Raw genomic sequence first — 24,430 nt, forward strand, 5'->3', positions numbered from 1 at the left:
ATTCATTAAATACCTTTGAATACACTTGATTACTTTTTTTTTATTAAAAAAATTTTTTTTTCAACGTTTATTTATTTTGGGGACAGAGAGAGACAGAGCATGAACGGGGGAGGGGCAGCGAGAGAGGGAGACACAGAATCGGAAACAGGTCCAGGCTCCGAGCCATCAGCCCAGAGCCTGACGCGGGGCTCGAACTCACGGACCGCGAGATCGTGACCTGGCTGAAGTCGGACGCTTAACCAACTGCGCCACCCAGGTGCCCCGATTACTTTTTTTTTAAGTTTATTTTTTTTTTAGTTTCATTTTTTATTTTTTAATTTACATCCAAGTTAGTTAGCATATGGTACAACAATGATTTCAGGAGTAGATTCCTTAACGTCCTTTACCTATTTAGCCCATCCTCCCTCCCACAACCCCTCCAGCAACCTCTGTTTGTTCTCCATATTTAAGAGTCTCTTATGTTTGGGGCGCCTGGGTGGCTCAGTCGGTTGAGTGTCCGACTTCAGCTCAGGTCATGATCTCGCAGTCTGTGAGTTCGAGCCCTGCATCAGGTTCTGTCCTGACAGCTCAGAGCCTGGAACCTGCTTTGGATTCTGTGTCTCCCTCTCTCTCTCTGCCCCTCCCCCGCTCATGCTCTGTCTCTTTGTCAAAAATAAACAAACATTAAAAAAAATTAAAAAAAAAAAGAGTCTCTTATGTTTGGTCCTCCTCCCTGTTTTTATATTATTTTTGCTTCCCTTCCCTTATGTTCATCTGTTTTGTATCTTAAAGTCCTCATATGAGTGAAGTCATAAGATTTTTGTCTTTCTCTGACTAATTTCCCTTAGCATAATACCCTCTAGTTCCATCCATGTAGTTGCAAATGGCAAGATTTCATTCTTTTTTATTGCCGAGTAATACTCTATTGTATATATATACTACATCTTCTTTATCCATTCATCCGTCAATGGACATTTGGGCTCTTTCCATACTTTGGCCATTGCAGATAGTGCTGCTATAAACATGGGGGTGCATGTGTCCCTTTGAAACAGCACACCTGTATCCCTTGGATAAATACCTAGCAGTGCAAATGCTGGGTCAGAAGGTAGTTCTATTTTTACTTTTTTGAGGAACCTCCATACTGTTTTCCATAGTGGCTGCACCAGTTTGCATTCCCACCAGCAGTGCAAGAGATCCTCTTTCTCTGCATCGTCACCAACATCTGTTGTTGCTGGAGTTGCTAACATTAGCCATTCTGAAACGTAGTATCTCATTGTAGTTTTGATTTGTATTTCCCTGATGCTGAACATTTTTTCATGTGTCGGTTAGCCATCTGGATGTCTTCTTTGCAGAAGTGTCTATTCATGTCTTTTGCCCTGGGTTCTTTCTTTCTTCACTGGGTTATTTGCCAGTGATATACCCTTTCTTCACTGGGTTATTTATTTTTTGGGTGTTGAGTTTCGTAAGTTCTCTATAGATTTTGGATACTAACCCTTTACCTGATATGTTGTTTGCAAGTATCTTCTCCCATTCCGTCAGTTGCCTTTTAGTTTTGCTGATTGTTTCCTTTGTTTTGGAGAAGGTTTTTATTTTGATGAGGTCACAATAGTTCATTTTTGCTTTGCCTCAGGAGAGGCATAGCCTCAGGAGACATATTGAGTAAGAAGTTGCTGCGGCCAAGGCCAAAGAGGTCTTTGCCTGCTTTCTCCTCTAGGATTTTGATGGCTTTCTGTCTTTCGTTTAGGTCTTTAATCCATTTTGAGTTTATTTTTGTGTATGGTGTAAGAAAGTGGTCCAGGTTCGTTTTTCTGCATGTTGCTGTCCAATTTTACCTTGCTGAAGAGACTGTCTTTGTTCCATTGGATATTCTTTCCTGCTTTGTCAAATATCAGTTGGCCATACCAACAAACATTTCTGGGTCCATTGCTGGGTTCTCTATTCTATTCCATTGATCTGAGTGTCTGTTTTTGTGCCATTGATTATTTTCCTTTTGGTATGCATTCTGACAACTCAAAGTGAGGCAACTCAAGTACAATGTAAGGAAAATTAGTACTTCAAAGACTAAGGGTCTCATAATTCATACAGTAGAAGGATTATTTTGTTACTCAGACATCCCACATCTGATGGATCAGCACAGAAGCTTTAGATAGTCACCTGCATGTCCTTTTCAAGTTTCCTACTATCACTATTGTATAAACAATACCTCTTAATCAGGGTAGTACTCTGCCTCAGAGGGTGTTTAGAAATGAAAAGAAGTAGTATGGTTCTCATAGTAACAAGGTTAAACTTCAGGCATTTGCCAGGGGGACAGGAATGCTAAAGAAATGACCAGTCCTCAAGCTACTGATACCCTACTAACAACACTGTCCCAGAGGAAAAGCTCCTCTAATGATAAATGGTAAATAAACCAAACATATTTTCTTACATATGTTGTACAAAGAGAAAAGGTTACTAGTTACACAAATGACATTTTAACTTTTTTTTTTTAATGTTTATTTTTGAGACAATGAGAGAGACAGAGTGCAAGCGGTGGGTGGGGCAGACAGAGGGAGACACAGAATCTGAAGCAGGCTCCAGGCTCTGAGCTGTCAGCACAGAGCCCAATGCGGGGCTCAAACTCACAAACCATGAGATCATGACCTGAGCCGAAATTGGACACTTAACCGACTAAGCCACTCGGGTGCCCCTACAAATGACATTTTATAAAAGAAACAAAACTTACTTTACAATAAACTAAATTTCTTTAATACTAAACTCAAGGCAGTGTTGCATAGTGGTGACAGTAGTGAATACCACCTTTTGGAAACTGGAGTTATAATTAGCTCTGTGGTCTTAGATACCACTTTTCCCTCAATCTTTTTTCCTCAACTTTGAAATGAAAAGTATGGACCATTTACTCTCTCAAGAAATACTGAAGTCTATTATGTATTACACACCATATAAGCACCCAGCATACAGTGGTAAAGGAGACGTGATCACTGTCCTTAAGGGGCTGGTGCAAAATGAACAAAGAAATTAGATTATACTCCTCACCATAAACCAACCTCAAGTGAGGACACGAAACATATGCACTTTATATTTTAACTATATTTATATATCAAATATATATATATTTATCTCTAGAGATAAACAGACTTAAAATATCCAGGGCATGAAACCTGGTTACTGGCTATAGACAAACTTTCATCACACGATTGCTTAAGAGATGACAAAAGGCAAGCATATCTATAATCCTTATCAAACAAAGTTCTTAAGATTACTCAGCCCTGGAGGTCTAAAAGCCCACACTCAAACTTTATTTTGTTGTAGGAGCTATAGCCAGTTCACAAATTTTATTAAACATCAGAATACCTGGGGTGCCTGTGAAAACATAGACAAGTGACCAAAAGCAAAAAGGGAGATAGCACCAGAACAGTTTATTTCTATGATCGTAGTTATAGGTAATGTTTCAAATATGCTAACTGCAATATCAACTTGGAAACAGAACTTTCAAGGAAGAAAAACACTACTGGATGCAACTTAAGAATTGGAGGTTGTGCCCTGTTGGTGGGAATGCAAACTGGTGCAGCCACTGTGGGAAATAGTATGAAGGTTCCTCAAAAAATTAAAAACAGAATTGCCACATAATCCAGTAATTCCACTATTGGGTATTTACCCAAAGAATAAAAAAGCAATAATTCTATAGAAATTTTCTTTTTTTTAATTTTGAGGATGGGCGGGGCAGATAGAGAGAGAGAATCCCCACCAGACTCTGCACTGTCAGCACAGAACCCAATGCGGGGCTCGATCCCATGAATCATGAGATCATGACCTGAGCCGAAATCAGAAGCCATATGCTTAACTGAGTGAGCCACCCAGTTGCCCCCCAAAAGCACTAATTCTAAAAGACATATGCACCCTTATGTTTACTACTGCATTATTTATAATAGCCAAATTATGGAAGTAACCCAAGTGTCCATCCATAGATGAATGGATGAACATGTGGAATATATATACACAATGGAGTATTACTCAGCCATAATAAAGAATGAAATCTTATCATTTGCAATAACATGGATGGATCTAGAGAGTATAACGCTAAGTGAAATAAGTCAGTCAGAGAAAGATAAATACCATATGATTTCACTCATATGTAGAATTTAAGAAACAAAACAAACAGGGGTGCATAGGTGGCTCAGTTGGTTAAGCATCCGACTTCAGCTCAGGTCATGATCTCGCAGTTGGTGAGTTCGAGCCCTGTGTTGGGCTCTCTGCTGTCAGCACACAACCTGCTTCAGATCCTCTATCTCCCTCTCTCTCGGCCCTTCCCCTGCTTGCTCTCTCTCAAAAATAAATAAACATTAAAAAAAAAAAAAAAGAAACAAACAGGAAAAAGAGACAAACACACTTTTGGGGCATGTGGGTAGTTCACAGTCGGTTAAGCACCTGACTTTTGCTCAGGTCATGATCTCACAGTTTTTGAGTTAGACCTCCACATCAGGCTCACTGCTGACAATGCAGAGCCTGCTTGGGATTCTCTCTCTCCCTCTTTCTCTGCCTCTCCCCACCCCCATTCACATGCATGTGTTCTCTCTTAAAAATAAACATTAAAACAAACAAACAAACAAACGAACAGACTCTTAACTGTAGAGAACAAACTGATGGTTACCAGAGGGGCTGTGAGAAGGGAGAAGGGTGAAATAGGTGAAGGGGATTAAAAGCACACTTATCTGCTTATGATCTTAGTTACAAGGTAATGTTTTAAATATTTTAACTGCAATATCAACTGGGAAACAGAACTGAGTAGAGAACTGTTGAATCATTGTACTATAACCTGAAACTAATATAACACTGTTAATTATATCTAATTTCAAATTTTTTTTTAAATTAAAAAAAAAGATTTTGAGGTTGTGGAACTTGGTGCTAACTCACATACTTTTAGGAAATACAATCTATAGAAAAGTGTAACTTTAATTTTTCCAGTATATTTATTTTACTCACCGCAAGCATTTTCATTAAAAGTTCCTGTTGTTCTTTTATTGCTTGATTTTTACTACTTTCTTCATATTCATAACCATTTTTAGCTAAATAATCAAGGTGATTGTGAAATATAACGGAACGCCAAAATTGTTCCTACAAAAGGGAAAAAACTGCTTAGAGAAAACTATCAGCTTAATGCCAGGCAAGTGTTAAATATTTATCTTAAGATAACAGTTTCTGAATAAAATATTTTTTGAAATATTCTTTCTATAGTTTATTTTATAATTCAAATTTTAATGTGATACCAAAGTTTGACTTTATCTTCTATCCTTAAAAAAAAAGGGAATATAGTATTTTAAACAGTTTCTTAGCTATCATAGTTAATGCTCAGAGAACTTGTTAAACTATTTTTTAAGAGACCGATTTGCTTCTTGGTTAGAGAAACTAATTGCAAGGTTTCAAATGACTTGATGGCACAAGGCTAGGACCATAGTGGGGCAAGCCTGGTGCCTAAGACACAAAATTTATGGAGGCCCACTCTCTCAGGCACTCAGCCCAACTCTGACAGTGAAGGCCTTGCCCTAGTGAGGCCCTGATGATCATACTCATTTATCTCATAGACAAAATCCCTGGAAGTAGTGATGGCAATCAGTTACCCTGGTGGTAATAAGCAGTCCTCCCTCCCTGCTACAACTAATTATTTAATTATAAAGTAATGAGTAGTCAACAATGGTCATCAGGGTAATTTTTAAATGTCTACATCATAAGCAATGTATTATCAAATTCAGAGTGTCAAGGCAAGATTTCCACATACCTCCATTTGTCCTTTCTCTGTTGCAGTCTGACAATAAGGAAGCTTAAAGGATAATATAGCTACAGCAGGGCGTGGAAGGGTGGGAGGAAACCGAGAACCTTTACAAGGAATGCACCTGTCAGTAAAGAAAAAGTCTCACCACAAAAATTTCCTCCAACGTCATAAAAAATGTTAAAATATAAATTTTCCAAAAGTCAGTAACTTGGAATATTATTCCAATAGCTAGCTTAATAATAAACAATAAATTACTCTTTTTTTAAAAAAAAGTACTTTAATTTTTTAAAAGTGGCTCAGTTGGCTAAGTGTCCAACCACTGGTTTTGGCTCAGGTCATCATCCTGCAGTTTGGGAGTTCGAGCCCCACATCCAGCTCCGCACTGACAGCACGAAGCTGGCATTCTCTCCTTCTCCCCCCACACTTGTTCTCTCTTTCTCAAAATAAAAAAACTTAAAAAGTAAAGTACTTCAGGCCTGATTAGGTATAAAAATTAATCCCTCCCTATGCATTTCAAAAATCCCTCTTTATATCAGCTTTATTAAACTATCACTTAAAGTGAAACAGGCCTGGGGCACCGGGGTGATTCAGTGGGTTAAGCATCCAACTCTTGATTCTGGCTCAGGTCATGATCTTGCAGTTTGTGAGTTTGAGCCCCACACTGGGCTTTGCACTGACAGTGTGAAGCCTGCTTGGGATTCTCTCCTTCTCTCTCTGCCCCTGCCTCACTCTCTCTCTCTCTCAAAATAAGTGAATGAACCTTAAAAAAAAAGAAAGTGAAATAGGTTCTCATCAGCTTTTCCTTAGCAAACTGCCCACTTTTAAAATACAGAAGCTGTGCCATAAATAGCTGTCATGGGATTCACATTATAAAACAGATCACCCAAGATAAGATACTGATGAAGCATATTCACTTTTGTCAGTCTTTTTACTGCTGGTAAAAAGTGTCAAACAAGAGAAAAAGATGGTGAAATGTCCAATACAGATGAGTGTCTATTACTAGATATTGGTGACAGTGAAGCAGAAAGTCCAGTATCATTTAAAAGGTTATAATATATATCTGCTCTGCTAAATCAAAGGTTGTCTTACATGGTAATAAATAGCTTAGTGGGCAAGAACACTGTCTAAACCTTTTCTGACTAGGACATGTAAAGTATTTAAAGATGCCCCTCAGCATTAATACTAATGGAATTTATTAATTAAAAAGCATTCATTAATCACAGAATGATATATGCACATAGAATACTCTTTTAACTTATGTATTCCAAGTTATTTATAAGGAAACCACTGGAAAACCATACCTACACACTGTAAGTACCTTAGGCAAACTTTCTAATTTTTATAGTCACTTTAAAATACAGTACAATGTCCAGTGCTTACTAATAACCACCCACTTAATTTATAGTACAGCCTTTTAGTCATGGCTTAAAGTCATGCCTTTCTTAAAGGGAAATACTATGTAGGTTTAAATTTTTTTTCAAAAGTATCTTCTCGTATTATCAAATGCCCACTAGAGTAGTTAAAAATTAAATAACGGCAGTACACAGGAATCTTTTTCAAACTACCCAGGTCCCCTTCCTAGTGAGATTTGAACACACCTTTTTGTTTTTGTGACCATACAATAAAAGTACAAACATGTTTTTAGAGTTCCAGTATTTTTGTTTATTTTATTTTGTTTTTTATTTTTTTAAAGTTTTTATTTATTTTTGAGAAATAGAGAGACAGAGCATGAGCTGGGGAGGAACAGAGAGAGAGGGAGACACAGAATTTGAAGCAAGCTCTAGGCTCAGTCAGCACAGAGCCCGATTAAACTTGTGAACTGTGAGATCATGACCTGAGCCAAAGTCGTACACTCACCCAACTGAGCCACCCAGGTGCCCCCCCCCAATATTTTGAACATACAATCCCATTTCTTCTTCTTCCTCCCCTTTTATGAGTTCATATAAATCAGTGGTTTTCACCACACAATATGAGGTGGCAGTGTGAATACCTACAGTTTGAAAAATCTCTTGTGGCAATTCTGTCATTCACAAAAGCCAGTGGTTTATTAGTCATGCAAGATGAAAAAGGGCATGTGCATTCAGAAAAGGACAAGTCCAATTACATACACATATACATATATTAACAAAACCAGAAAGAACATTGGGAGTAATCTTAATGCCTTAACATTATTTTTTCTGTAAAAAGACATACTCTCTTGTGTAAAAACATTTTATAGCTCAAATACTTTACTGATTTAGTCATAGTAAGCAATTATCACTATAAAAACCTAGGATTTTATTAATAGTTTTTTAAAGCCACATTTATATCAAAGCAGAGTACTAATTCACATTTCTTATCCTTTTAGACTTGAAGTAAAAAGACCTATTATCCATTAAGTGTCCCTTTCATGGATGAAGAGGAAAAACAAACTCATTTGACTGCTAATTTGGTGGGTTTTGCCTACAATGAATGAGCTTCCTGGAAACTATGTGGCTAAACCATCTGGAGAAGATGTGAAAAAATAAACTACAGTTTACTAAGACAAAATTACTTTAATTCTTTTTCAAATAAACCATAAAACTTGTTCTCGTGTTAAAGAAAGAGTTGAAAACATATCAAACTGGAGACGCTTGGGCCAATATCCAGACTAAGCTTCCCCTCAGCAATGAGTTTTGCTTTGTGTTCTCGGTTGCATGGAGGAGACTTTGTTCACAACTTGTTTTGAGCGTTTACTCAGGAGTTGATAATGATTTTACTAGCCAACACTTCCTGGCTACTGACCTTATTTACCTTTGTGTAATATAGCACATATAGTCAGTACTATAACAAATGCTTGTTAAATGAACAAAACAAAAAACAATTTTTGTCTTTAAGCATGCCAAATAACTCTTAAGAACTTTTAAAAAGAAAAAAAAAGATGTTTATAGAGAGCAAATTAGACAGTACCACACAAAATTAGTAACCTCTCAGTTATACGTTAACCAGTAGTGATCATGGGAAAAAAAAATCTTCAGTGGAAACAATAAAGACAATTTTTGCTAAAAAATTTGCTAGAACAGAGGTAGGAGTGATATTTCTACAGATTAGTAATTACTCATATTCATAATTAAAGGCAGGTGTTTTGTACTGATTCAAATGATATGTTTTTAATTCTTTTAATTATACCCCTAGGAGTTGAACAACTAGGTCATATGGTAACTCTGTATTTAACCGTTTGAGGAACTGCCAAACTGTACCAGTTTATATCCCACCTAGCAATGTTTAGGGTTCCAATTTCTCCACATGCTCAACAGAACTTTCCATCTTTTGGGTGATAATCATTCTAGTGGGTATAAAGTGGAATCTTTGTGGTTTTGATTTGCATTTCCATAATAACTTACGATGCTAAATATGTTTTTATATGCTTATTAGCCATATGTGTATTTTCTTTTGAGAAGCGTCTATTCAAACACTTTGCCTATTTTTTAATTGAGTTGTCTTTTGAGTTACAAGAGTTCTTTATATATTCTGATACATAACTCTTATCACATAAATGATTTGCTTCACTGTTTAAAAAAATCTACATAGTATTTTTTAATTTTTTTAAATGTTTATTTATTTTTGAAAGAGAGAGAGCGAGCATGAGCAGGAGAGGGGCAGAAAAAAGAGGGCAACAGAGAATTTGAAGCAGGCTCCAGGCTCTGAGCTGTCAGCACAAAGTCCAATGCAGGGCTCAAACTCACGAAGCCTGAGATCATGACTTGAGCCAAAGTTGGACACTTAACCAACTGAGCCATCCAGGCGCCCCTATATAGTATTCTAATGTATAGTTGTATATAATATTATTTCCCTATTCTTCTAGTAATGGAAATTTAGGGTTCCAATCTTTTCTCAGTATCAACAATCTTACAATGTAGAAAATCTTTCACATGTATCATCATTCCCACATGTGCTAGCAGCAGTACTTCCTAAACTTTAATGTACACACGAATCACCTGAAGATCTTGTTAAAAGGCGGGTTCTGGTTCAGTAGGTCTGAAAGTGATGCCTGAGATTCAGCATTTCTAATAACTAAGCTCTCTGGTGATGCTGATGCTGCTGGTCCATGGATCACACTCTAAATAACAAGTACCAGTATGTCTGTAGGACAAATCCTAAGGCAGAATTATTGGATCAAAGAGCATATGCATTTCTAATTCTGGTAGTTCTTGACAAATTGCCTTCCATAGGGATTGTAACCAATTTATACTCCCATCAGCAATTACAAACGTGATTATTCCCCCATAGCCTCACCAAGAGTGTTATCAAATTTTCAGATTTTCCTCATTTGATAAGAAGAGAATTTTAGTTTTGATTTGTATTAATCTTATTTTGATATCATCTTTTTACATATTCAAGAGCCATTTTTATTTCCCTGATTACTTCCTTTCTTGGAAGTCTCCAATTACAGCTTCTGTGATATGACCCTCAAGTGATTTTTCTCTTACTTGCTTAGCTAATAGTCCTCTTCCTCATTCAAAAGCTACGTGTTCCAATATCTGACCTCTAAATGTTGGAATTTTTTTTTTTAATGTTTATTTATTTTGATAGAACACTCGTGCATAAGTGAGGGAGCAGTAGAGAGAGAGGGAGAGAGAGAATCCCAAGCAGGCTCCATGCTCAGGGGTGAGATATGGAGCTCGATCTCACAACCATGAGATCATGAACTGAGCCGAAATCAAGAGTTGGATGCTTAACCAATTGAGCCACCCAGATGCCCCTCTAAATGTTGAAATTTCTATGTGTTGGATTCTGTGACCTTTTTTTGTTACTCTTTCTTCTATGTGATCTCGCTTATTACTATGACTTTAAATACCTTCTATATTCTGGTGATTCCCAAATTTATATCTTAGAATCATGTATCCTAGTATCTTCTTGATATCTCCATTTGGACATTTTGCAGGCAATTCAAACTTAATACAGCCAAGAAAGAAATTGTTTTTATCTCTCTTATTTCTATAAATGGTATGATTATCTGTCTAGTTGCTTTAATTGGAAACATGGGTGTCATTATTGAGTCTTCTCCATCACTACCAACCCCCAACCTACCAAAAAATCCTGTTTCTTTTTCAAGTTTACTTACTTGTTTTGAGAGAGAGAGAGAGTGTGTGCAAGCAGGGAAGGGGCAGAGAGAGAGAGAGAGAGACAGAGAGAGAGAGAGAGAGAGAGAGAGAGAGAGAGAGAATCCCAAGCGGGTTCTGCACTGTCAGCATGGAGCCCTATGCGGGGCCTGAACCCGTAAGATCATCACCTGAGCCAAAATCAAGAGTCAGACACTTAACTGACTGAGCCATCCAGGCGCCCCAGTCCTACTGTTTCTATCTCAAATCTGGTTCCCATAATTTCTGCTGCCCCCATACTTGTTCCAGCCGTACTTATAGCTCACTTAGATGACTGCAAAATCCTCCTTAGTGTTTCTCAATGAAGGCACTGATAACATTTGGGAATGACAATCTGTAGTTGAGCAGGACCATTCTGCACACTGCAAGATGTTTGACAGTGCTGGCCCCAGTTCTCTAAATGCCAGGGTAACCCCAAATCATTGTGACAGCTATAAATAATACCCCACATTTCTCACATCTCCAAACATCCCCACAGAAAGCAGGATAAATCCCCTGGGTGAAAACTTGTCTCCCTACTTTCAATCTTACCTCTGCCAATCCATTTGCCACATATAGTTTCTTTTTATAGTATAAATCAGATTACATCATTCCCCAGATAAAACCCTTGAATGGCTTCATGACACAACTTCAAATAAAATATTAACTTCTCTGTATGGTCTACAATGCAGCCTGGTTTAACTTTCTGAGATCATGCCTCTCACCAATCCTTGCTTCTTGTATGCTATTCACATTTACATCCTTTAATTCTTTAAACATACCTAGTTCTTTCCGATCTGTGGTCCTTTATACATGCTGTCTATTCTGCAATGATCATTTGTCACTTCACTCTTTCCAAACAGACTTCCTGGCCTCGAGTCTCATTTTAAATACTACCTCTATTAAGAGTCTTATGTGATGATGCTACCTAGAATGTGTCCTTCTGTTATTCTCCACCATGGGTCTGCTCAGATTAATTTATGGTATTTATCTCAAGGAGTAATTAACATTTACTTGTTTCTGTTATCTGTCTCCCCAATCAGTCTATAAGCTCCATGAAAGCAGAGATCTCTTTGTTCACCAAGTACCTACTCAATGTCCCTGCCAGTTGTTGAGACCAAAAAGACATCAGGTTTCAAAAGAGAGAAAAGTATCTAATACAATACTGAATAGGGACTACACGGATTGAGAGCTTTACACTACGAGTCAACTACTACATTTCTACTAGCCCTCTGCCTGGTGACAAAAATTGAGCCTTATAAAAAATCTCAAAAAGCCACTAAATTATTCAATTCTAAATCACAGTTTAAAGTTAAAGGCAGAGGGGCACCTGGGTTGAGCTGGTTGAGCATCCAACTTCAGCTCAAGTTCTGATGTCACAGTTTTTGTGAATTCTGGCTTCGTGCTGGATAGTGCAAAGCCTGCTTCTGATTCTCTGTCACCCCTTCACCCCTCCCTCGCTGTGTGTGCTGTCTCAAATAAACATTAACAACAACAACAAAAAAATTAAAAAATAAAATAAAAGGCTGCAGTAAAAGATGAAATGCCACATTTAACCAGAACTGTCTTCCCCATCTGGCTGAAATAATACTACAGTCACACTAATATGCTTAATTTCTATTTAGTTTAAGTCCAGCAATCAGTTGCAAACCTCAAAATGAATATAAACCAATTTCTAATTTAGTGAATATGGAAAGCAAATAAATGAACTAAGGTGAAAGAGCAAAAAAAAAAAAAAAAATTAAATACCTTTAAAGAGTACAAAACAAAAAATTTCAAAGTACTTTTTAAAAAAGAATCAACTAAGCATTTTGTAATATCCCACCTCAGTTGCTGGGGGTTTTCATGGATACCAACCACCCAGTAGTGATCAGATTTTCCTTTACAGTGTTCTCTTGTGTTACATACAGGAGTCCATGTATTACCAAGCCCTCTGTTAAGCATTCGAACAGTGCCTTCTGAATCCACGTAACAGGGGGTACCTATACACCAAAAGAAAAAGAAATCACTTGGAGACACAGCTACATGTTTGTTAAATAAATCCTATTTCAAAAATACATACCAATGATTCAACTTTCAGTTCAAAAGCAAAAAACAAAACAAGGCGAATAATTCAAGATTATTTCTCACAAAACTTAATTAGCCACACAGAATAAGCTCTAACTCAATAGAAGAAAAAAACCTGCCTGTGATAGGACTAAAATTTACTCAAAAGAATAAGCTGATAGTTTCAGTGAGAACTATGCCACCTGCTGGAATATAGCAATATTTTTAAAAGCCAATTTCAATAAAAATGTTAAATTCTGAATCTGAAGTTTTGCTGGTTATGAAAGACTAGAAAAACAACCAGAACCTAATGTACCATGATGATGTAGAGAAATTTGCCGTTAGTACTCTTCTTCCTCTTGCTCTTTCTTGGCCTTGTCATTGTGTTCCCCAACTCCTAGGTAAGCTATTCTGTTTCCCACTTACTCTGCCCCCATCTCAGGAAGTGCATAGCATTATTCCCTAATTATCCCTTGTATCTGTGACTTCACACACCTCTCACTCTGCAAGTAGCAGTTATCCTTAAGTCTAGATCTGATTAGTAATTGGCGGAAAAAAATAAAGACATATAAATGGAAGTTACAAATGGTCACATGATTAGAACATAAATGACCAATAATATCCCACTAGAAAACACATCCAGAAATGGTTGATTTTTAATATAATTTACTGTCAAAATTGCTGGCATACAGTGTGTACAGTGTGCTCTTGGTTTTGGGAGTAGATTCCCATGATTCATCACTTAACATACAACACCCAGTGCTCATCCCAACAACTGCCCTCCTCAATGTCCATCACCTATCTTCCCCTCTCCCCTACCCCTCCCTCAACCCTCAGTTTGTTCTCTGTGTCCAAGAGTCTCATGGTTTGCCTCCCTCCCTCTCTGTTCAGAAATGTAAAAGACAAACTGGAGTTTCCAATAATATAAGTGAAGGGCAAGAATCTCCAATAGAAATAATATTTTAGCTAGGAGACAGGGCTAAATAAGGTATTTCAAATCATCATCAGTTATAAGCCACTAATAAATGAATCTATAAATGTAATTTTTAATTTCTTAGTGCTACATGAGGAAATGGAAAAAGTGAATTTTAAGAACATATTTTATTAAACCCAATATATCCAAAATATTATCATTTTAACATGTAATCAATGTAAAAGAATTATTGAAATTTTTTACTTTCTTTTTTTAAACTAAGTCTTCAAAATTCTGAGAGTATTTTATACTTATAGCACATCTCAGTTTAGATTAGCCACATGTGACTGGGTTACTGTAGTGGATAGTGCAGCTATAGAAATTTCCTATTTTCTGTGTAGAATCTTCAGGAAAAGCCACAACTTCACCACTGATTTGTATCTCCTCCTTGGTACCCATAACAAACTTTTAGAGAAATATATTTCTCTCTTTGTAAGTTTTCTAACCAGAATTCACATGAAGAACAGATCTTATACATAAAATAATGGCTACCTTGCCTAACAATTCCAGTTTCCCACTGCCAACATAATTAAGATATTTAAACATATAATATAGACATTTATCTTTAAAAATTAATTAGGAGTAAAACAATGGAACAATTTCTACTGGAAAAATGTTTTTAATATAAACAAATGGGTTTATCTTGCCTTCAGCTGAAAATCCAACCCACACTATGTAGGATTTCCTCGTAAGAGGAAGAGGATCACCATGTAAAATTTGCTTTTTCTTTTTCCCCAGCTCTAGCAGTTGAACTCCAAGGCACTGATCACCATCAAATCCTGTACCTAGTGAGAAAATATAAATATAAATCAGGTATCAAAGGTTATTTAGCTATAATGCAGTCTAAAGTACTTTCTGTGACTTGAAACGATTTTGTGATAAATTCTTAGATTAACTAGCACTACTTTTTATGGATAACCCACCTGACTGACATATCATTCAGGTATTAGAATACTATATTACATGGACTACTTATATAAAGTGATATAAGAGGTAATTCATTCACTCAAATATTTACAAGAGCTTATATATGCCGGGTATTGGGGCTACAATGGTAAAGAAAATGAAGTCACACTGTTCTCATGAAATTCATATTCAGGTAAGAGAAGACTAATTTTTAAAAAGAAAAAAATGCTAAGTGTCTCCAAAGAGTTAAAATAATAATATGATACAGAGCGTTACACTGAATGGTTACCTTAGATTAGACAAAGGTGGCCTCTTTGAGAAAGTGAAATTTAGCTGAGACATAAATTGCAAGTTGGAGGGGTGCCTGGGTGGTTCAGTCGGTTAAGCGTCCAGCTCAGGTCATGTTCTCATGGTTTGAGTCTGAACCCTGCATTGGGTTCTGTGCTGACAGCTCAGAGCCTGCAGCCTGCTTCAGATTCGGTGTCTCTCTCTCTCTCTCTCTGCCCCTCCCCTGCTCGTGCTCTGTCTGTCTCTCTCTTAAGAATAAATAAGCATTTAAAAAAATGCATGCTGAAGCCAGCCATCCAAAGGTCAGGGGGAGGAGCACTATAGTAAACAGAAGGAACAGCTAATGAAAAGGTCCTAAGATAGGGACAAGCTTGGTAAATTTGAAGAATACAAAGAAGCTAGTATTGCTAGAATGAGTAACAAGAAAAAGTGGCAACAGATGAGGTTCAAGAGGCAAGCAAAGGTCAGATCATGTAGGACCCTGCTGGCTGTGATGAAAAGCTTGATTTTTATTCTAAAGCAATGGAAAGTCACAAAAACTTGAGAAGGATGTGTTCTGACTTTATGTTTTTAAAAAATCACTTAGGTTGCCAGGTGGAGAATGGATTGTGGAAGGCAAGGATTGAACCTGACAAGCTAGTTACGGGACAACTACAATAGTCCAAGAGAAGACATCTGGGTTGAACTGGGGTTTCAGTGGAGGAGATGAAAACAGAGGGTTTGGAATGTGTTATTTCATAGAACTGACATGATGGGGTTGACATGGGGAGTAAGGGAAAGAGAAAACTCCATGATAACTCTTACATTTCTGCCTTGAGTGGCTGGATTAATAGTATGGTATTTACTCAGATGGAGAAAACTAAGTGAAAGGCAAGGTGGAAGGGAAAAAAAACCCAAAGGTTTTATTGTGACCAAGTTTGAAATGCATATCAAAACTCTACCAAGAGATTTCAAGTAGCCACTGGATGTGTAAGTCTGTAGACACAAGGAGAGGGCAGGGCTGGTGATATTAATTTATAAGTCATGGACATACAGATGTATTTAAAGACATAGGCCTTGAGGACATAACCCAGGGTAGTTTCTCAAACTGCCTTTTTGAGCCACGAGTCATGAAATCAGTTTAAAGTTGCAAATAGCATTTAAAGAAAACTGAAATCAGAGAGTACATATTGTCCATGAGACTTCTGTAGTTACATTTACTGATATGTATAGATTAGCAAAATAGAGCATATTTCTTACTAGGGCTAAGCAGTCAAAAGACTGAAAGCTCCTCATCTAGAGAGGTACTAGAGAAGAGGGATTGTGACAGAGTCCTGGAGCACTCCAGCTAAGAGGATGGCATAGGAGGAGCAGCTAGTGGAAGAGCTGAAGGAGTTATCAGTAAGAAAAACATCAGGAGTGATGTCACAGTATCCAAGAAAATAAAGTGTTGGGTGGGGAATGGGTAAAATAGGTGATGGGGATTAAGAAGTACATTTCTCATGATGAGTACTGGGTGATGTATGGAATTACTGAATTACTACATTGTACACCTGAAACTAATAAAACACTATTTTAACTATACTGGAATTACAATTTTTAAGAAAAGAAAGCGTTTCTGATGGAATTACCAAAAAATAAGCATAAAAAGATTATTGGTAATCTTTTTTTTTTTTTTTTAAGTAAGCTCTGGACCCAACATGGGGCTTCAACTCATGGCCCTGAGACCAAGGTCCCATGCTCTACCTACTGAACCAACCAGCTGCCCCATATCAATAACCTTGAAAAAATCAGTCTTCAAACAGTGGTGGGGACTAAGGACACAGTATAAGGTGAGGAAAAGGAAGCAGCAACTTTTTAGTCATATTCAAACTGTCTTGGTCTTGCACACTGGAAGTTACTTTATTTTTTTTTGAGGTATTTAAATGCTGAAAATTCTTATGAGATATAGACATGGAAGTAACTAGCCAAGTTCTACCTTGGAATTCTTTCTAGAATATAGTTTTTCTATAAATAAAATATTTTCATTCCTACTAGTGAATACAACAAAATTCTGTACATTCATAGATTACACAGATTCAAATGCTAAAATGAATGCAAAAGGATGTATATAATCCAAAACAAAGTATGAGAAAGACAAAGAAAGCGCAGGTAATTTTCATTTTACTTCAAGTCATGGCAAGATCATAAAAGACTAGAAAAAAAATCCACCTCTATGATAAACAATGAAAAGCTGTTCTCCATGTCCTGCCATTGATACTACAGGCCCAGGAAGACTGAAGACCTCTTTTTGAACACCTCCAATAGTGAACAATCGAAGGAGCAAGGCACTAGTGGCAGCAGCTGCCCATCCCAGACCAAGACATATGGCTTCAATATCTTCATTCTGAGGCATGTCTACTATCCACTCTTTGCTTGAGTCCCAAGAACTAAAGTGCAGGCAGTGAAGCTTGCTATAAATTAAAATAAGACAGAAACAATCAAACATTCCTATTTGATGTGTTATATATATGAAGCTAATCATGATACCCAGTGACAAAAACCAAATAATTTTTCTTTTAAACATAAATGGTACAAAAATAGCTTTGAAATATTTATGAAATATCCTTAAAATGGAATGTATTAAAACCATTAACAGTCATGTTACTGAAGAATACTTAAAAATACAGGAAAATGCTCACAACATAATGTTAAATGAAAACAGGCAGACTAAAATCTGCAGAGTATGATCGATCCTAGGTTGCAAATACACAGACAAATCACAACTAAATTTTTAAAAAGGGAAGAAACATCAAAATGTTAGTTCTTTCACTGTAAAAAAAATTTAATATAGGGGCGCCTGGGTGGCGCAGTCGGTTAAGCGTCCGACTTCAGCCAGGTCCCGATCTCGCGGTCCGTGAGTTCGAGCCCCGCGTCGGGCTCTGGGCTGATGGCTCAGAGCCTGGAGCCTGTTTCCGATTCTGTGTCTCCCTCTCTCTCTGCCCCTCCCCCGTTCATGCTCTGTCTTTCTCTGTCCCAAAAATAAATTAAAAAAAAAAAAAAAAAAATAGGGGCGCCTGGGTGGCGCAGTCGGTTAAGCGTCCGACTTCAGCCAGGTCCCGATCTCGCGGTCCGTGAGTTCGAGCCCCGCGTCGGGCTCTGGGCTGATGGCTCAGAGCCTGGAGCCTGTTTCCGATTCTGTGTCTCCCTCTCTCTCTGCCCCTCCCCCGTTCATGCTCTGCCTCTCTCTGTCCCAAAAATAAATAAACGTTGAAAAAAAATTTAAAAAAAAAAAAAAAAATGAAAGAAAAAAATTTAATATAGGAAAACAAAGGAAGAAAGGAAATACAATCACATATAATCCCACCAGCTAGATCACCAACCACTGCTAACAATCTGATGTTTCCAGTCTTTCTTATTTACATTTATTTATATTTATACATACACACACACACACATATATACACACACACACATGAAAGTAAGGTTAAACTTGGGAATGCAGATATTACAGTATTTAGAACCAGAGGCAGTACTGATTTACTGAAGAGTAATTTTAAATTCAATTTTAAAATGAAAAGTAACATTGTATTCAGCTGTGAAATAATATACCCAGGAAAACAAAGAAAAAGATATCTGGAAAAAAACTGTACATGGAAATAAATGTTCTATTTATGTAAGATTCTGAGTCAGAGACATGGAGTCAACAGTGGTTTCTATTAGTAAACTGATTTAATTCAATAATGAAGTATAGAGTGGATTTTACAATGTATAAATTAGGAAACCAATTAAAATATATTTGTTAGACTCTAATGCATACTCAATCACCCATGGATCTCATTAAAATGCAGATTCTGATTTAGAAAGTCTGGGGTGGGGTCTGAAATTCTGTTTTCAATAAGCTTCCAGGTGACCCATGCCCCTAATTTGTGAACTACACTTTGAGCAGCAAGAAGCTAATGTATCCAATCAGAAAGATTTTAATTTCAAATCACCTCAGAGTCGGTAAAAATCTACGATCAAGTGTATAAGCACTACAATCTGCTGAAGAAGAGAGATCAGGAGAGGGTAATCTGGCTGAAATAACAGAAAGTTAAGTAAAAATGTTTTTTCTTCTTTAAAAAAAAAAAAAAAGGATTCAGCCTCTACTGCTTCTCCACCATAATTTTTTTGTCTATTTTTCCAAATATCATTCTCCCCCCTTCTTTTTTTAAAGAAGTTTCAAGGGGTGCCTGGGTGGCTCAGTCCATTAGGCGTCTGACTTCGGCTCAGGTCATGATCTCACAGCTGGTGAGTTGGAGCCCCGCGTCGGGCTCTGTGCTGACAGCTCAGAGCCTGGAGCCTGCTTTGGATTCTGCGTCTCCCTCTCTCTCTGCCCCAACCCCGCTTGTGCTCTGTCTCTTTCTGTCTCTCAGAAATGAATAAATGTAAAAAAAAAAAAAAAAAAATTAAAAAAAAAAAAACCCAAAATAGCGAAGTTTCTAATCTAATTATAGTGACAAAAAAACCCAAAACCAACAAACAAGAAACCCAGGTGACAAAAAACTTGTCCAAGGAAAGTACTGGATTAACTGTCTAGCGATACAAGAACATTTTGGGTGATAAAAAATAATTTTGAGGGACGCCTGGCTGTCTCAGTTGATATAGCGTATGACACTTGGTCTTGGGTTGTGGGTTCAAGCACTACACTGGGTATAGGGAATTCCTTAAAAATAAAATCTTAAAAGAAAAACTTTTTTTGATTGGGACAGTGGTTATCTGAATATATACACATTCGTTAAACTCATCAAATTGTACACCTAAAATGGGTGCATTTTATTGTACATAAATTATACTAATAAAGTAAATTTAAAAAGGACAGGGATGGGGCGCCTGGGTGGCGCAGTCGGTTAAGCGTCCGACTTCAGCCAGGTCATGATCTCGCGGTCCGTGAGTTCGAGCCCCGCGTCAGGCTCTGGGCTGATGGCTCGGAGCCTGGAGCCTGTTTCTGATTCTGTGTCTCCCTCTCTCTCTGCCCCTCCCCTGTTCATGCTCTGTCTCTCTCTGTCCCCAAAATAAATAAACGTTGAAAAAAAAAAGAATTAAAAAAAAAAAAAAAAAGGACAGGGATTTATACAAAAAGAAATCTAGAAGGATACACATCAAACTGTTAACAGTGGTTATGTCTGACAGAATTCTGGGGGGACTTTTTCTTCCTAAAAATTTGTACTGCTTAAGCATGTCTGTTTATAATTCATATGTATTATTCTTGTAATACTAATGAAACACAGTAACAATATAAAAAATAGCCCCATTTCTCTTGCAATTACAAACTGTCATATCTTCATTTGTAGTTAGAGAATGTAAGTGAGGGGACAATTAGGCAAAAACAGACATGTTCTGAAGTCTTATGTATGAAACACTTCTATATCTAACAACTCAGCAATGACGAATTCTTCCTAATAATCTTGAATTTACCTTGCTAGTTCATCCGAGCTTTCACATGCCAACAAAATAGCTTCATGAGAAAGATCTGCTATTGTGTAATTCAAAGTGTTTGATAAATGTGTTGCATGGTGTATGGAGGTATCATGGAACTCCACATCTATGGCATTGTCTTGTTCATCATTATAGCAGCGAATAATTCCAATAGAGTTCCACACCTACAAGCATTAAGGTTAAATACAAGCTTGAGAAAAATTAAAAGGTCCTAGGATCAGTAGACTAAACTACAAATTAACAAATACTATAATTCAGTCTGTATCGAAATTTAAGTTATGGGAACAACCACAGCTTATCTACCTTTAAATAGTTTCAAGTAAGAGTAGTGACATCAAGACTACAATTATTATCTACTCTTTTCATGAGAAGAAGGCACATACTTATATATTAGCAAATGGAGTATTCCATTTAATATTTTAAAAATTATACTACTGCCATAAAAAAATACAATTTTGTACAACCAAACCATTAAATTCCCCAAAAGAAATATTTCAAAACTGTATTTACTTATAAATACAGACATAAATGACAGCATATTTTCCTGTTACAACTAACTGGTTTAAATTATAAGAATAAATATATACATTTTAAAGCAACATAAATTGATACCATTTAGAAAACTTATCTTCCATCTATGTACACTACAGGTTCACACTAGGCCCTAGTGTTTCCTTTCCTCTACCACAAATAACTACACATAAAACAATTGACAATAAAAAGTTAAGACCTATTACTTGATGATGATTACTGACAGCAACAAAAAGTCTTATTAAAATAAAACATCAACTTTAATATTTACCTACAAATTTATGCCAGGTGGATACCAGGCAAAGTCCTCATGAGGTGGAAAACCTCAAATGACCAACAAATAAAAATATTAAACTTCTTAACTCTCAAGCTTAAAATAAAAAGCTAATATATTCACTTATCCATTTTAGAAATATATATTTTTTTAATTTCTTATTTTTTATTTTTTTTAATTTTTGAGACAGAGAGAGACAGAGCATGAGCAGGGGAGGGGCAGAGAGAAAGGGAGACACAGAATCTGAAGCAGGCTCCAGGCTCTGACCTGTCAGCACAGAGCCCAACACAGGGCTCAAACTCACAGACTGTGAGATCATGACCTGAGCTGAAGGCGGACGCTTAACCAACTGAGCCACCCAGGCACCCCTAGAAATATATTCTTAATGACTACTGTGCCATACCTTGCTCTTTTTTTAAGTTTATTTATTTTTGAGAGAGAGAGAAAGTGCTAGTTGGAGAGGGGCAGAGAGAGAGAAGAAAAGAGAGAGAATCCCAAGCAGGCTTCCACATTGTCAGCATAGAGCCCAACATGGGGCTCGAACCCACAAATAGAACCGTGAGATGTGACCTGAGCCAAAGTTGGATGCTTAACCGACTGACCCACCCAGGCGCCCCATACCTTGTTCTAAGTGCTATCAATAAACAAAACAGAAACATCTCTTATCCTTCAGAGTTTACATTCCAGTGGGGTGGATGGGGAAAAGAGGCAGAGAGTTTTTTTTTCCATAGCACTTATCACTTTCTAATATATCATACTAAGAGTTGTCTTCTAAAAAACATCTTCTCACTAGTGTGTTGGAATCAGTATAAACTATTATATAAAAATTAATATGAGAAATAAAGTTTGGAAGTATAACCAAGAGGTACTGCAAGATATATAGTCATATTAACTTTATGTTCATTTTGTCACTCTGCAAAGCAGAATTTTATTTAACATAAGGTTGAAATAAGATAAAACTGAATTAACCATAAAAAAATAAACCACAAAATTCTGTACCAAAGTGCTCTAGGCCAGTTAATCAAGGTTTTTAAAAATATTTTTTACCAAACAGAACTAACTATATTGAGAAAAAATTCTTAAAGGTAAAAGAATATATAATATAATATAATATAATATAATATAATATAATATAAAACATAAAACTATTTTGAAGTTAAGTGTAGATCCAAAGCTTACCATGAATCTATGAGTGAGATGCACGGGTGTAGAACCTGACTGGAATGGCTTTTGCCGGGGAGTTGGCATCGGCCCATCATAAAATGGCCTTTGGGATGTTACAAGTGGTAGATTATGAATGCTGTCTGCCTGATCATCTTCCTCCTCCTCCTTGAGAAGATTAGAACCAGTTTTTAACATTGTAACATCTAGAAAACAAAGAATTATACTTAGAGAATCATAAATACCAATGACCTAAAAAAAAAAGCATTATAAAATCCAAATAACATTTTCCATTCATACTTAATAATACTAACATGCTATCTGCCTCCTCCACTGTGTTAATGTTAACAGCGATGGTACAAAAACAGTAGAGGGTAAAACTGTTGGTGCTGTGACATAAATCCAGGCAGCGGCACCCATCTGTATTAGCAGTCGACTCACTGTTAACCACCACTCAATTGCAGTAAAAATATCAATTCTGTTAAACCCTAATCTTTGCACAGATTTTTAAAAAACGTTCTCTGTGCTAAAATGAGAAGTGTGCATGAAGACGTGTGATGTCTGCCTCAGAAAAAAAGAAACCATTCGTACAAATGAGTTGTAAGCTGAACTGTTGATTTTCTCATGAAACACCATTTTTACTTGAAAGAATGCCAGATAAAGTATGATTATGCTGACTTTGGTATTTTGGTCAACATTTTCTTGAAAATAACGAAGTAGGCTGGTCATTTAAGAAAAATAACTGACACAATCTGTTGCCAATGATAAAATTTGAGTTTTCAAGCAAGAATCAGAAAACTTTTACCTGCCACCATGAGCTTGACTGCTTCCTAATATTTAAAAACTTCTGACAAGATTGGTGATGATACTAACAAATACAATCCTAGATAATGTATCAGTATTACAAAGGCCTGCAAACCTCAGTGAACCAGTATTTTCTAAATTACCAATGCATGTATTTCAAAATCAAACATGGTAAACTAAAAGATCCATTCAAGTCAGACCAATGGATCTTAATATAGTTGGAAAGTTCACTGGAGAGTTTTCAGATTCCACACTGCAAATAATCTTTATGAAATGATCACTTGTTGAGTTTTGGTACAGTAGCAAAGGATATCCACAATTATTTCAATAGGTTATTGTAATACTTCCTTTTCAAATTACATGTTTGTGTTGAGCCTGAATATTCTTCACATACTTCAAGCAATTAAGCAAAACAACACGTATGTCAGTAGAATGAATTCTGAAGCATGAAAGAATTCAGTTATCTTCTATTCCAGACATGGAATAAATTTTCAAAAGAGTAAAATAATGCCACTTTTCTTATTAAGTTTTTCATTTGAAATGTTACTTATGTTTACATACATACATACATACGTAATAAATAAAAATTTAAAAAGTAAATAAATATATTTAAATTTTGTTTTAATTTCTAACATGGTAAATAACAGTATATAAATTCCATAAATAATTCTCTTTGGGGTCCACAGAAGTTTTTAAGAATGTAATAAACTCTGGAGACCAAATATTTAAGGACTCCAGTCCTATAAAACCCTATATGATTTAAATGTAGCAAAATTTACCGCCATAAAATGTATTTGGCATTTTACTTGACAATGTTCAAATGTGCTATTTTAGCAGTTTATTTGAAGGTTTTTTTTACTGTAACATCAATTTTCTTAACAGACACTATTATTCATATTACTTTTTATTAAAAAATTTTTTTAATGTTTATCTTTGAGAAAGAGAGCACACAAACGGGAGAAAAGCAGAGGGGAGGGGGGACAGAGGATCTGAAGGGGGCTCTGTGCTGATAGCGGAGAGCCCAATGGGCTGATCTCGTGAACTGTGAGATCATACATGACCTGAGCCAAAGTTGGACACATAACGGACTGAGCCAACCAGGTGCCCCTATTTCTTCTTGCGTTAGCTTGGTAGCTTATGTCTTTCAAAGAATTTGTCCATTTTAT

At 36.6% G+C, this 24,430-nt stretch overlaps 1 protein-coding gene and 1 long non-coding RNA gene across 2 annotated transcripts in view; one reads left to right on the forward strand and one right to left on the reverse strand.

Annotated features, from left to right (window-relative positions):
- Positions 1–8,312, forward strand: part of LOC122469124 — a 63,642-nt gene extending 55,330 nt beyond the window's left edge. The window contains exon 2 of the long non-coding RNA XR_006293387.1: positions 8,094–8,312. This is a non-coding gene — a long non-coding RNA (uncharacterized LOC122469124). The remainder of the gene's footprint in view (positions 1–8,093) is intronic.
- The window catches only part of WDHD1 (WD repeat and HMG-box DNA binding protein 1), a 69,602-nt gene that overhangs the window by 16,473 nt on the left and 28,699 nt on the right, over positions 1–24,430 (reverse strand). The window contains 7 exon segments of the mRNA XM_043556206.1: positions 4,960–5,091; positions 5,753–5,867; positions 12,671–12,827; positions 14,512–14,649; positions 17,249–17,490; positions 20,474–20,658; positions 22,479–22,666. Coding sequence (XP_043412141.1) covers positions 4,960–5,091; positions 5,753–5,867; positions 12,671–12,827; positions 14,512–14,649; positions 17,249–17,490; positions 20,474–20,658; positions 22,479–22,666 — 1,157 coding nt within the window.

This window comes from Prionailurus bengalensis, chromosome B3 (genome assembly GCF_016509475.1).
Source record: "Prionailurus bengalensis isolate Pbe53 chromosome B3, Fcat_Pben_1.1_paternal_pri, whole genome shotgun sequence".
NCBI classification, from domain to species: domain Eukaryota; kingdom Metazoa; phylum Chordata; class Mammalia; order Carnivora; family Felidae; genus Prionailurus; species Prionailurus bengalensis.